This window comes from Equus quagga, chromosome 6 (genome assembly GCF_021613505.1).
Source record: "Equus quagga isolate Etosha38 chromosome 6, UCLA_HA_Equagga_1.0, whole genome shotgun sequence".
In the NCBI taxonomy this organism is placed as follows: Eukaryota; Metazoa; Chordata; class Mammalia; order Perissodactyla; family Equidae; genus Equus; species Equus quagga.
The window spans coordinates 37,243,207-37,257,398 of NC_060272.1; the positions used below are offsets into that span (position 1 = coordinate 37,243,207).

At 32.0% G+C, this 14,192-nt stretch overlaps 1 protein-coding gene across 1 annotated transcript in view; it reads left to right on the forward strand.

Annotated features, from left to right (window-relative positions):
- The window catches only part of DACH1 (dachshund family transcription factor 1), a 413,471-nt gene that overhangs the window by 287,768 nt on the left and 111,511 nt on the right, over positions 1 to 14,192 (forward strand). The window contains exons 5-6 of the mRNA XM_046664761.1: positions 5,045 to 5,180; positions 8,434 to 8,568. Of these exons, the coding sequence (XP_046520717.1) occupies positions 5,045 to 5,180; positions 8,434 to 8,568 (271 nt within the window). The remainder of the gene's footprint in view (positions 1 to 5,044; positions 5,181 to 8,433; positions 8,569 to 14,192) is intronic.

Below are 14,192 nucleotides of genomic sequence, written 5' to 3' on the forward strand. Positions count from 1 at the left end.
GTGGCTGCCTGATCCTCTGCTATATGCAAGTGTATCGGCATAATTTGCTATGTCTTCCAAAAGCACTTTTTAACATTTTTCTGAATCCAGGATCCCTTCTGTTATCTGCTCTGTTCATTTTTCCAGAACAAGGGAATTTGGATGTCACACTTAATCAGTGTATATGTTCTGGACTTCACTAAGAACGTTTACTAGTTTATGATAGATGCTGTGTGGGGGAAAAGATTTTTGTCAGTTCTGTTAACTTATATATAACCAGAGCCTAGGACTCTGGTACACATTATGCGTCAGTAAATATTCTTTGAATGAAAGAATTAAGTTTGAGTTGTTTTAAAGCTCAAGAGTTTGGATTATATAAAGTCCTAGTCAACTTCAATTTTGTAAGTTAAAAGTTATATATCAAGATAACATTTAACGTTAGAAATATCTTCTCCCCACTTCCATAACATAGTCAGTGAGGGAATTTCTAACTATAAACAGATGAAAATGAAGACAGTTTTAAAAAGAGCAACACAGAGTAAAGCTAGAAGAAATCCTTTAGAGAAATGAGTTGTGGTATTTTAGACTTAGTCTAAGAAAATATTTTAAGTGAATAAAATACATTACATTTTGTGGCAGAGAGGAGGCAGCTGAGAATATGCAGTTCTTTAAATGGTTAATAAATTATGTGTGCAATGCTGAACATTTTATACTTTTTTATTTTAGAGCTCTAGAATGCATCATTTCAAATTTCATCTTTTTTTCTAATTATTCTGGAGACCAATACTTCTTGTTCTACCCAGAGGCAGTAAATGCAGCTTTTCCTTTATTGTTATTCTGTTACCATTAGTTTATTAGTATGACCTTTTTTTTCAGGGAGAGAGTATTCCTCTTAAATTTTCATTTATTATTGTGGCTAGTTTTATAAAGATGGAACATTGCAAAAGATTGTGTTTTATTGATTGGTGGAGTTACGATGCAGGACTATAAAGCAGTGTGTTGAAGTATTAAATTAAATATTCTTCCTCTTTGTCCTACTTCAGGCCCATCCTGGAGGTTAAAGGGTATTACACAAATGAAATGATAAATCCAGTTTACATAGTTTCCCTATAGACGTTGAACTGCTTCTTTCTTATTATGTCTGAATAAAACTCATTATCTATTTTGTTTCAGTAATAATTGTGAGATTCTCTCCTAAGCAATTCTTTACTGTCTCCATTATTCTCCATCGTATAGCATACTCGGGAAAGGCAAGCATATAAATATGATAAAAGAATTAGCTGTTGAAATAAATTAATTTATTGTGCAACAATGTATTCAAATCTTACTTGCTCAATGGATTTTACTTTAATGAAATTCTTCAAAGAACAATACATCATGTTCCAAAGATTGAAATTATACATTGAGTGAAGTGACTGAATATGTTGTCTCAATTTATAGAAAGTTTCAATTGAATCCTTAAGCTTTTAAATCATAAAAATTTGCATAAATTAAAATATTTTCTTTAAATAAAAGTATTAAGTATTGTCCTTGTATCCTCTGTTCTTAGACAAAAAATTAGAATTAAAGTAAAAATAAGCTAAAGCTAAATTAAATACTACAATTTCACCTATATTTTCCAGGCCTTAAATTATGCTTTTAAGATGTATTTTAAGTAAAGATTTTACTCTAGTTTATTTTTGGCCTAGTTTATTATGCGATCTTTAGACTATTTTGAATGTATAAATGAATAAGGGAATAATGCATGAATGAAAAGAATCATCAAGAAAAACGACACATATATTGACTAACAAAATAATTTTCATATTTATGTGGAAAATAAAATAAACAAATAATTGTTTTTAATGATATAAGTATTTTTGATAGAGTCTTATGCATTAAATATTTAAGTATTTTATGAGTTAAATATCTCAGGAAAAAATAAGTTTCTCGTGCTATCCATTAGCACCACTAAGAAATCTATTATGATAGGAAACTCAGACTTGCAAAAATGATTTTAGAGAGATTGATTTATTTCCAGATTGTTCTTTATCTCTGTTCAGTCAAACATGTGCCACAGCAAATATGGACACTCACATAATTATTAATAAGAATATTAAAATGTATTGATGAATAAACATTGATGTGAGTGACCTTTTGAAGAAAATCGAATGGCTAATTTAGAAAATTTTATTTATATGAAAATATAGCAATGTTCTTTCTGAAATACATATCATACATTTTTATGTAATTCAAGCCTGAAGAGTTAGATGTACTAGGCATTAGCTTTAAAGCAAAGACAAACTTGTGTGCCTCTTTGTCAGAATTTCAAGAAATCAAGGTTAGATGCTTTGTAGTGTATCTCTGGTCATGTATGCAGTTAGCTATAGCATAGCTTACTAACACATTTATATAGACTATAAAGGAGTTCTACTATACAGTTTTATAAATCCGTGCTCTATAATAAATGCACAGATACTCCAAAAGAGATACAAAATCCAACCTTTGAATGCTATGCACAAGCCAAGATTATCCTTTGATTTGTGATTGCAAAGACTTGATGTGAGCCTTATTGCCTTCTTTTTGGATTAACAAATTGTGGTATATTTGTACAAATGAATATATTCAACAATAAAAAAGGAATAAACTGATACATGCAACAACATGGATGAATCTCAAAATCATTTTGTTGTGTGAAAGAAGCCGGACACAAAAAGTATGTACTATATGATTCCATTTTTATGAGATTCTAGAACCAGCAGATCTACTCTGTGGTGATAGAATTTAGAAAGTGGTTGCTTATAGAAATAAGAGGAATTGACTGGAAAGGGGTATGAGGAACATTTCTGGGGTTATGGAAATATTCTAGATTGTGGCAAAACTTATCAAACTGAACAAATAATAAATGTGTAGTTTGAAGCTGCTTCATGGTTTAGGGTAGGGGTGAATGTTAAGAAAAATTATTTATCATCTCAGTGGCTTTTAAATTATAATTAGAAGATAGAGGGTAACTTTTGGCATCCAGATGTGGATTCCCTGCTCTTTTAAATCATATATGTGTTTGTTTCTTAGAAATTTAGGTCATTTGTTTGCATGTGGACTAAAGAACTTAGACCAATTAGAAGCATAGCTTGTTTAATTTATTTAGTTTAGAAAAATAAGTAATAATGTGTTCATTTTTTGTGTTATTTGAGACAGAGATTTCAAAATATTTTAATCTGCAAATCATACAGTTGAATACCATCTTTAGTATTCTTTAGTATAACCAATGGATCTTGCGCCATAAACTTCCTTGAACAAGTTAATTGTAAATTTTAATATTTGGAGTGTGTGCATCTCCCTTTCCCTCTTTCTTGCCCCACCTCTTTCTTTCTCATTTGCTCATTTGCAGTCTTTTAAATGCAGTTCCACATGACTTGCATTAAAAGCCCATCCTACTCCGGTATGCAAGCCAAGGATTGCCAGCCACCACCAGAAGCTAAAGGGAGGCAAGGCAGGATTCTCCCTAGAATCTCAGAGGGAGCATGGTGCTGCTGATGTCTTGATTTCAGACTTCTTGGCTTGTAGCTGTGTAACTATCTCTGCCTCCATCTTCATATGACATTTTTCCCTTGTGTCTTCACAATGTGTTCTTGTAAGGACACAAGTCATGTTGCATCAAAAGCCCACCCTACTCCAGCATGACTTCATTTTAAACAATTACATCTGCAAATGAAGTCACATTCATAGGAACTGAGGAGGGTTAGGACTTCAATCTTTTTTAGGGACACAATTCAACCAATAACACTCAGTAAACCAGAAACCCTGGGAGTAAAGCCCAGGCGTGGGCACATTTAAGAACTTCCCAAGTGATTCTAGTGCAAAGCAGGATGGTGAACCATTATTGGGATAATGGAACCTCTGAGACCAAAGACATGCATGACCCTTATTCTCACTGGTGGAACAAAGCCTTGTTCTACAGAGCTTCATCCTTGTTTTCCACGTTACGTTAGCCATTGATGTTTTGAAAACAGCTTCCTACAGGCCAATTACATTTTAGAACTCTTTTCTTTTAAATTTTAAAAGTCTGTTCTTCTAGTATTTATATCTTTGTAGCCTAATAAGAAGTAAGTTACTTATTATTTATCATGTATCATGTCGACGTTTACTTCTACACTTCCAAATATTAATTATTGAAAAGATAGGTCATCTACGTCTATGTATGTTGATATCTGAAAGTGTAAATATCTTGATGCTCCAAGAAGAAAATGTTAACAAATGAGTATCTCATTTCTTAATCTGTAACTCCATTTATAATAGCTTGTTGGAGACAGTTATACAATGTATTTGCACATTAGTCTAATAGGGAAGGTTCAGGGCTTAGAGGGGAAGGTATGCAGTGAGACCTGAATGTTTAGCATCAGGCAACATGATACCAGATTTCCCTGGGATGCAACTACTACATATTTCATCAATTTCCCCTCCTAATACATTTGTGGGGTTGAATTGGAACTAGAAGTAGAAGGTAGTCTGAAAATTATTAGAATTAAAGAAAATTATTCCAATGTTAAATAATAATCGATTTCCATGATGCCTTACAATGTGACCATCCAAGTGTGTCCAGAGCAGTGCCATGATGAAATGGCTGTTAACAACTCCTCTGGTATTATTATTGCGATCTGTCATGTTGATAATTTGTGTGCTAAATGATCCTTAGACACTTACTGAAGCAATAGAATATATTTAAAGATTTCTCCAAACTGATAATTGTCTAGAATTGAAAGCTGCTTTGTTTTGTTAATTCTTTCTTGTCTAATGGGTACTAAACTGGTTGTCCTTTTTTGGTGTCTCTTTTTATCCAAAGAGAGGATTGACACTTTCCATTACTACAGTGATGCTTACTTACAGAACTAGTTTCTTTTCTAGTCTTTCCCTACTTTGTCTTTGCTCAAGATAAAAAATGTCTTTTAATACAGTTAAATGTTGATGAAAAAATGTGTTTATTGTCTTCACATTTCTATAGTATTTAGAAAAATCAACGTTCCTTAAGTAAAGATCCAATGTATTTACTTCTTTTCTTCACCCCTCCCTTTCCATGGTGGTGTAGGAGCGAGTACCCGACAGCCCCTCGCCTGCCCCCTCTCTCGAGGAGGGCCGAAGGCCTGGCAGTCACCCATCATCACATCGCAGCAGCAGTGTGTCCAGCTCCCCAGCACGGACTGAGAGCTCTTCTGACAGAATCCGTAGGTCTCATACTTTTACTTGTCACCGTTTTAAACTTTATTAGGTGCAGCTGGCTTTTCTAATCAAAATGCCCTCATTCCAAATAGATCTCAGATGTATCATGTTCTGAAGCTCTGTAGCAATAGCCATCTCTCAAAATTATGTTTCCCAGTTTGCAATATCATGAGGTATGGCACTACATTAGCAGGTTCTGATATAAACTCCCTCTCTTTGATGCCGCACATAAAAATTTGAGCTATGAAACAGTTAGAGAAGGTAAGTAACCTTCTAGATTAGTTTCTGAAGTAAACACCTTCAACTCTCCAATATCTAGTGTCTAAGTATACTGTTTATAGGTTATTCATCTTCATTCCTTCAATCCCATCCCTGCCAGTTTTTTAAATTCACTAATTTTTAGAATTCTTCCTTTCGTCTACAAAGATATCCAGAGAGAAGAGTAAAAGAAATAGAATTTAAAAGAACTGATTTTTAAAAAATATTTCTTAGTCATTCCGATGATCAGTAGATTGAGGAATTTGAAATTGGTTAAATTTTAGGATTTAAATTAGTATCACTCAATAATGCACATTGTCATAATTTATTGTTATTAAATTCTAAAAAGTAGGGCTATATTTTATTTCATGATCCTATTTTCAGATATTTAATCTTGGTCCTCATGCCCAAGAAAATTAAGAGTAAAGTAAAAATGTCATTCAATTAACTGGCTATTTTGTGTCTGTATAAGAATCTAGTAGTGTTTTTCCAATAAAATGAACGTATTAACAGTAACTATCCTGGTTAATAAAACCAACATTTATTGTATCCTTTCCAGGATTTAGTTATTATTTTATGAAATCAGGCTTATGGTATATAAACTTCATCTAATTACAAAAAATTATTGGAGTTATTTGGTTGTTGAGAACATTTTCATAATAGGAAAAAACATTTCCTAGCAAGTGTCTTTATAAGTTGTAAAGGAATGTTTGCATAAAGCAGAAATCCTCAATATGGATAATGTTGAGGTAGATAACTTAAATATTAGGTTGAATTGTATGTAATAAAATTATTTTTAAAAATAGTCTATTATTGACAATTATATAGTTCAACATAATTCTAAATAGGAATACTCAATTTGGCCCAAAACATGTTTCCCTAATTTTGTAAGAGATGATTGTAACTGTTAATAAATAAATGGACACATCAATTGATAGCCATTCCCAAATCAATGATATTCCTGGGGCAAGTAAACCCTACCTCTCTCTACTTCAAACCATTTTTCAAATAAAATATTTTCTGTATGCTTTTGTGTTATGCTGACACTAGAGTCAGAAATTTAGTGATGAATATTTGGTTTCATCTCTAATGCTTTTATAAGATGTGGTCATTGGAAAGGCATTGTCCTTCTAGATAAATAAAAATAATTTTCTTCATACTACTTAAAAGGAAATATTGACAACTAGAGAAAGATTTGAAAAAGTTTGGTTGTAAATTCTTTTTTTGTTGTTAATCATTGTATTGTTTTTCATCCTTGATAGAAACAAAGGAGAAATTTTTGCATGAGTGGGCTACCATAATTGTTCAAATGGAAATAAATATATATCCATGAACACACACATATACCCAAAGAATTTTTGCATACTCATCACCCAGATTCACCCAATCCATCTTTCTGAAAGAGAAACCCCAATAAAGGCGTAATACCACTCTAGTGCCCTTGTCATAGACATCAGGCTTCTTTACCTCAAATATTTCATAGTTTATCTTCTATAATCAAGAAATTTATCTTACATAACCACAGAACAATGATCAAAATCAGGAAATTAAGATTTTTACAGTACTGTTCTCCAAACTACAAATCTTATTCAAATTTCACCAACTTTCCCATTGATATTTTTACCTCTTTTTTTTTCCTCACCAATATATTTCATAACAAGAGGTTTTTCTTTCCTGGTCCAAAAGCAATCCAGGATCACATGTTGCAATTTCTCATCATATTCCTTTAGTCTCCTTTAATTTGGAATAGTTCCTCATCTTTTTTTGTCTTTCAGTACCTTGACATTTTTGAAGAATATAGGCCATTTATGTTGTAGAACGTCACTCAGTTTGGAATTTTTTGATGTTTCTTCCTGACTTAAGTTAGATTATGCCTTTTGGCGGGAATCACACAGACAAGATAGTGTGTCCTTCTCAGTGCATCATTTTAGGACACATATAGTATTTCTCCATTACTTATAATAACTATCACTTGGCTAAGGTGGTAACTACCAGATTTCTCTACCATAGAGTTACATTTTCTTTACCGTTTTAGATAATAAGTGTCTTGTGAGGAGCTATGTTAGGACTGTGTAAATGTTCTATTCTTCGTCAAACTTTTACTTCGCCAGTCTTAGAATCATCCATTGAAGATTCTTCCCTGAGACAATTATTACTGTGGTGATTTCCAAATGGTAATTCCTAACAAAGTCTTATGATATTTAAAAAATCTCTATTTTCCAGAGAAAGTAAAGTTTTACAGAATGTTTCTTCGTCCAAATTTTTGCACAAAACCAAGATTTTCACAGGCAATTTATAAAGAAATTTATTGACTGGATTGTGAAAATCATAAAGGTGTTTGATCATCTACTTTATTATTTCAATAGTGACAGATTTCTCTTAATAGTACAAGAAAGCAACTATTTTTTAAAATCATTGAACCATTCAATAGATATAAACTGGGCACTTTTATTTGCAAATTTGAGTTCAAATCCAATTTTTTAAAGAAGTACTTTGATATCTATGAAACTTTGTGTTTTATTGACTAGAATAGGAAATGACTCTTGAAACAGTTATTTCAGTGCCTTAACTTGTTGAGAAATCTATTTGCCGTCTCATGCCACTAGAATTTATTTATTATGTTTAACATCATTGTGTTAAAGAGCATTCTAATGTTAATATTGTAGTTGTTGCAAAGTTAAGGAAGGTTATATACCTGGAAGAGAATGTGATGCAATAGATAAAAGCTTAAATACTTCATTAGTAGTGGTTGTAATTGTATAGCCATTCAAAAGTATTCCAGACATTTAAAAAAAGCATATTTTATGTAAAATAAAAATATGATAAAATGTTTTCGTTTTCAACACTTTTCTGCTTATCCTTAAGAATTATCATGGTTATCAATTTTAATGTTAGAGCATTATATTTTATTTATTTTTGAGTTCAAAAGTTTAAATAATTTATTAGAACATTGTGTGTTATGGTGTTTTTGTCTTTTTTCTTTTGTTTCGGGCTTAACAGCTGTCCATCAGAATGGGTTGTCCATGAACCAGATGCTGATGGGTTTATCACCAAATGTACTCCCAGGGCCCAAAGAGGGTGATTTGGCTGGTCATGACATGGGACATGAGTCAAAAAGGATGCATATTGAAAAAGGTAATATATGATTATAAGGTCTTGTTTTTCCTGCTCACCATATGAACTAAATTTTAATCATGGGATCAGGTATATTTCTAGATTATATAAAAAGATGGCATATAAACATTTTAAAAACCGGCAATATTAAGTAAAAATTAAGCTTATTCAACAAAAAAGAAGTATGAATGAAGACCTGCCAGTTTTCTCTTATATAACAGGTAGGTGTTAATTTATTTTCTAATACATTAAAAAAAGAGGAGAGTTATTTGCTTTAATTGTTATCTCTGAGTTCCTGAAGTTCTACTGTTTGTCTTCCTCAAAACCTGCAGGGCCAATTATTCATTTTACTTAGCATGATAGAGCAAGAACAATATACAAAGAATTACTATGAATATTTTTTGGATTAAAAGACGCGTGGTCCTTGGACCAGTCAGGAAACAGAAGTGAATCTTATCAACCAGTGTACTGTAGTTGTTTCAAAAGTGTATGTAACAAATAACAAAGCCCAGATTGTGCAGAGCTGTGAAAGTTTCCTATTTGTATTCATCCATATCAGCCTAATTCATTTTTACAGGCAAAAATTTGTGTTTTTGTGCCCTATTTCATGAAGAAATTGAAATATTATTTTAGTATGCATGTTGGAAATTTGTGCTTAGTAGATGCAAATTCATGTTTTCAAATGGTAAGTTTTGAATTGTGAATATAGGAGCTTCCACATTTTTTGCATTTTAATTTTATATTTTATAATTTTATTAATATAGACTGGGTACTTGACTATCTTTTTTGACATGAATATCAAATAATCTGTGTTATGAAAAGGATTATTTCTTTGGAAAACATAATTATACATAAGCCACAATTAATTGGCTATCAAAAAGAAAAAGAAATAAAATTGAATGTTTAAATAATCAGAAAGAAATGATTGGCAAAAGACTAAGTTAAGGTGGAGCAACTTTTTTCCTAGAAAGGCTATTCAAAAGAAGTAAAAATGCTTACATAAAACCTTTTTCCATTCAACTCTCCTGAGCCCCTAGGGAGAAAGAATACAATATTTCTACAAATTAGATTATCTGCAGTATGGAATGTCAATGAGAAAATGATAATCTTTTCTAGGTGCCAATGTTAGAATCAAGGCATAATTGAGAGAGAGCAGCATTAAGGCTGCTTCCTAATTATTTATTTTGAAATTTGATGTCAAGTATTATTACTAAGCTAGGTGGACTAAATGCAGTGCATCAGTAGGCCAGATGGTCTCTAAATGTTTAATTCTAATTTTTCCATGGGTTCTTCTTCAACAATGAATAAAAATGTCATATATATTGTGACTTATGTATATTTTGACATATGACTTTTATGTTTAATCAAAAAATCTATTTGTGGAAATACTATGAAAATTAGCATAGTGAGAAAATATAAGGCTTCACAGAAGATTTAAGTTTAAGTAATAATATTTAAATATAAGAATTCCTTGTTTAGGTTAAGCAGCCATTCTCCACCAGGATTCTGCAAAAGAATAAGGCCTACAGAAAATGATTTTAGTGATTCATTTCTCAATCCTCCCATGGAGGCTGCATGGCTAGTTTCACTGGAAATGCATAAGAGGGAAGTTAATTTATGATATACAATGGAAGTCAGGAATCAGGGCTTCATTTTCTTGCAGAACCCTGGTGGGGAAGCACTGGGAGTGAAATATAAAAGTCCAGAGTGGTAGTGAAGAGAATACAACCAAAGGCATGACTGGAATAATGAATTCTACTGGAATTTTTGGTGGAGTTTTCTACAACCCGATGTTCTGAGTTGAGCTGACCTATAATTTTCGTAACCATTTCTTTTTTCATGAGTCATGAGTTTTATCTACTGATCTATCTATCTACCTATCTATCTCTCGTCTATTTGTTATTATTTAACTTTTTGCCATCAGGGAGGCTTTCCTGAAATGCCATTCTGGGTTGATGTAGGGGCCCCATCTCTGGTTTTCCTGTATGCCTGCCCTCAAAATCTTCATTACAACATTTGCTGTGTATTCGGAAGTTATTTCTTCATCGACCTGCTTCCATTGCTAGACTGTAAACTCCTTGGAGTCATCCATGTATTACATTTGCTTTAAACAGACTAGAGAATCTATGAATGCATGCTGATCTGGGCTGAATTACTGTAAGATTCTAGAAGACAGTGAAGGAACGTTATCACAACCGTGAAGATCTTTGAGGATTAATAGGATGGCAAAACGTGGAATCACATACTTTTAGAGTGTACATCTATGTGAAACAAAGGAATGTTCTGACCAGACATATACACAAAAACTTTTTATATCACTAATGGTATTTCTTATCACATCTGAGTTTGTAAAATGCTTTTGTTGTCAGTTTAAAGACCGTGACCATATTCCAACCGTTTTCCAATATTTTAATGTATATTTTATAAAGGAAAATAAGTTTTATTTTAATATTCTCCCTGGGAATATGAAATTATAATTGAACTCATCTTATGATTTCAAATGTAGTTATGTAGTCCTAGAAATTGTAAGAGATTTTGATACTATTATAGTGTGTGTTTTGTTATATGCTGCTCTTGTACACACTCTCTCTCTTTTATCTATTTTTCAGCATACTGAATTAATAGTAAATATTCATAGGCTTTCTAGATTGATAGAGTCTACTAAATTAAAAATTGTTTTCTTTCATGACTACATTTATCATGTGCCTCATACTAGCCCTGTAACTTTCTTACTACACATATCTGTATTAAAACAAGCAGCTTCATTTAGAAACATTTGTAGAGAAATTAATTATATGTTTGTGTCATTTTAGGCTTGAACTTCCTATATGTAATTTTCTGCTTACCCCTTTAAATCATTCAAAAGATAATAATTCTTAGGAAAACATTGATGTTAAGAATAGACAGCAAAATTAATTTGTATGCTGAGAATTACCTTTTGTCTAAAATCTTAATCATCAGTAACTTTAAAGCATTTTAAACTTTTCTTAATATTAAAAAGCTATTGACTCCAGTCTATTAGACAGAATATCAATTCACCATTAGCTGAAGGACCAGTGGTTTTACAGGCATTGGAATTCAGAAATACTAAGTGCTGAGTAGATTTTCTTCTTATTTTTAAAAATAAAAACACTTGAATATGCTTTTGAACCTAGGAAGAATTTAATTAAAGTACATTCAAAATATAAATATGAAAATGAGCTAGCATATCAAGAAGTAATATACATATAATATTGTTTCAGTCATTCCAAGTGTAAGCAGAAATGCTTTTAGTATTATGAACTTTGACTAAAATTAGGAGTTTATTAAAGATATATGCTAAGGAAAACTGAAACAGCTCACAGATTCAAAAACAATTTTATGTCTTCTAACTTTTCTAAAATATTCCAAGTTTTCTGGATTTTAAAAATATTGCTGAGCTTTTCTCTCAGTCTAAATTTAGTGGCATAGATGGTAATAATTGACCTTTGAATTATGTAACTAGGCTGAGTGGTTCTTTATGCTGTAGCTCTCTGTTGTTCCTCTGCGTATTTGTCCATTCATGTTAATTTACAGTCTTACTCTCTCATGCATAATTCGTTTCTTGGTTTTCCTTAAAGTGCTGCTATATTGGGGCATGCTTTGTACCTTGCATGTAGTTTCATATGCACGTTTTTTGTTATTATTGAATTTATCTCACTTTTAATTTACTAAGAATTAAACATATGATACAGGTAAGCCTATAGTATCAGCTTTTTCCAGTTATAGAAAACTTAAGCATTTGTAGTTGCACTAACTACTGAATAGTTAATTTACTTTACTGTATTTCAGTGTTGGACTGTGTATACCAAAATGACATAATCAATGATAGATATTTACTGAATGCCAGATACGTGAAATAAACCAGTTGAAATGCAAAAACTGCCCTCCATCTCTCTCCCTCTCCCTCTCTCTCTCTCTTTGCTGTAATTGTACAGATTTTTTTTCTTGATATGCATCCTAATTTTCCCTATAATTGAGGCTTCTCTCTTTGTTTTCATAAGAAATACGAAAACTTTCTTTCATTGGTGACTCCTGCAGGAAATTAATTTCTGCCATTTTAGAAGCAGGAGTAATTTAAGAAGAAGCAGGAAATACAGGGAATTTACTTCAATCCATAAAACATCTATTTTGTAGCATATTCTGCTTGATGGCAGTGCTCAAGGTTTCCAGTGGTTAACATACTTATATAAAAGATTTCCATTGGTACTCTGAATTGTAAAGTAGTTAGCACTCTGGCCATATTGGGATTTCCTCTCTTGTTAATGTTTTCTTAGCATCCAACTTTGTGGACCATTTCCCTCCAAAACACCTTTTGTAAAAGTCTGTGCTATCACTTTTCTCAAGTTTGTGGAAATAATTTTTTTGAAAGATATTTCCCTTTGTATATTTCTCATTGCTTAAAAATTCTCATTTTGCTCAAATTAGGATTGAGCTTTCAAAAATGACTTTTCCTTTTAAATTGTAGATTGACATTACACAAATTAATTAGTAGTATATGTTATATACACATATATCAAAAATCTGAACGTGTTACTGTCTCATGCGACTATATAGTTGTATGTGGAGTGAAAGCCTCCTTTCTTTAGAACTTTCCATATTTTGATAATGTTAACACACAAATAAGGCCATGAGTATTTTCATTTCAAAATTCTCTAACATGCAACTTCTCCTTCATTTTTATCCTTTAGATGTAATTTCTCTTGGTATTTCTTAAAGTCTCCTATAAAATATTCTCCCTAAATACCTACTCACATAACTTTATTCTTCAGTTTCCAAATTGTCATAGAAAGGTGTGCGCTTAATTCTGATACTCTTAATTCTGTGATTCACAACACTGGATGACAAACTTCTCTAAATCCTGGGGCTCTTTCCTGAGTACCTGGCAGATTTCACATGGGAAGCCACAGCTCAGGGGAAACTTTCTTAAGGCGTTGCTTTTATTATTTTATGAATTATAATTTGAGAAACAGAGCTTGCATTAATACTTCAATGATGACTTAAGAAAATCCTTACCATGAAATTCCCATGACATACCTGTAGTGTTGGGCAATTGGTATAAAATATGGGCTTTCGTGTTTATTTTATTCTCCATGTACCTTGCTGAACATCCTGTCACACTTTTCTCAAACATCTTCTGTCCTTTCCCAGATGATTTGGTTTCTTTCCTTACCTGCAATGTATGTGCCTCTTTAGCTCTTAGTGCTCAGACCAAAATTATTCTGGGCAGAAGCTATGTTTTCTCCTCATCGTTGTATACCCAGCACAGAGTCTAGCATCGGTGGATGCAATAAATTTCCTTTCAGAATTAAGTGAGATAATATATGTCTGGAGCAATTGACGCATATCAATATTCCATGAAACAATTAGTACTATCAAATTAGCTAATGGGTGTGTGGCTTGCTTATATAGATAGGAAAATATACATGTTATGAACCACTGAATTATATTATCTGTTTACAATTTGTAATATCACAGTGATCATTATTTATGTTTGAAGCCAAATAGGAAAATTGAAACCACAATATTTTAGAGAATGTTTTGATTACATATGACAACATTGTAATGTGCACAGTTTTCGAAAAAAATTACTAAAGTAGCTATGTTAATCAGATATTTTCTATATC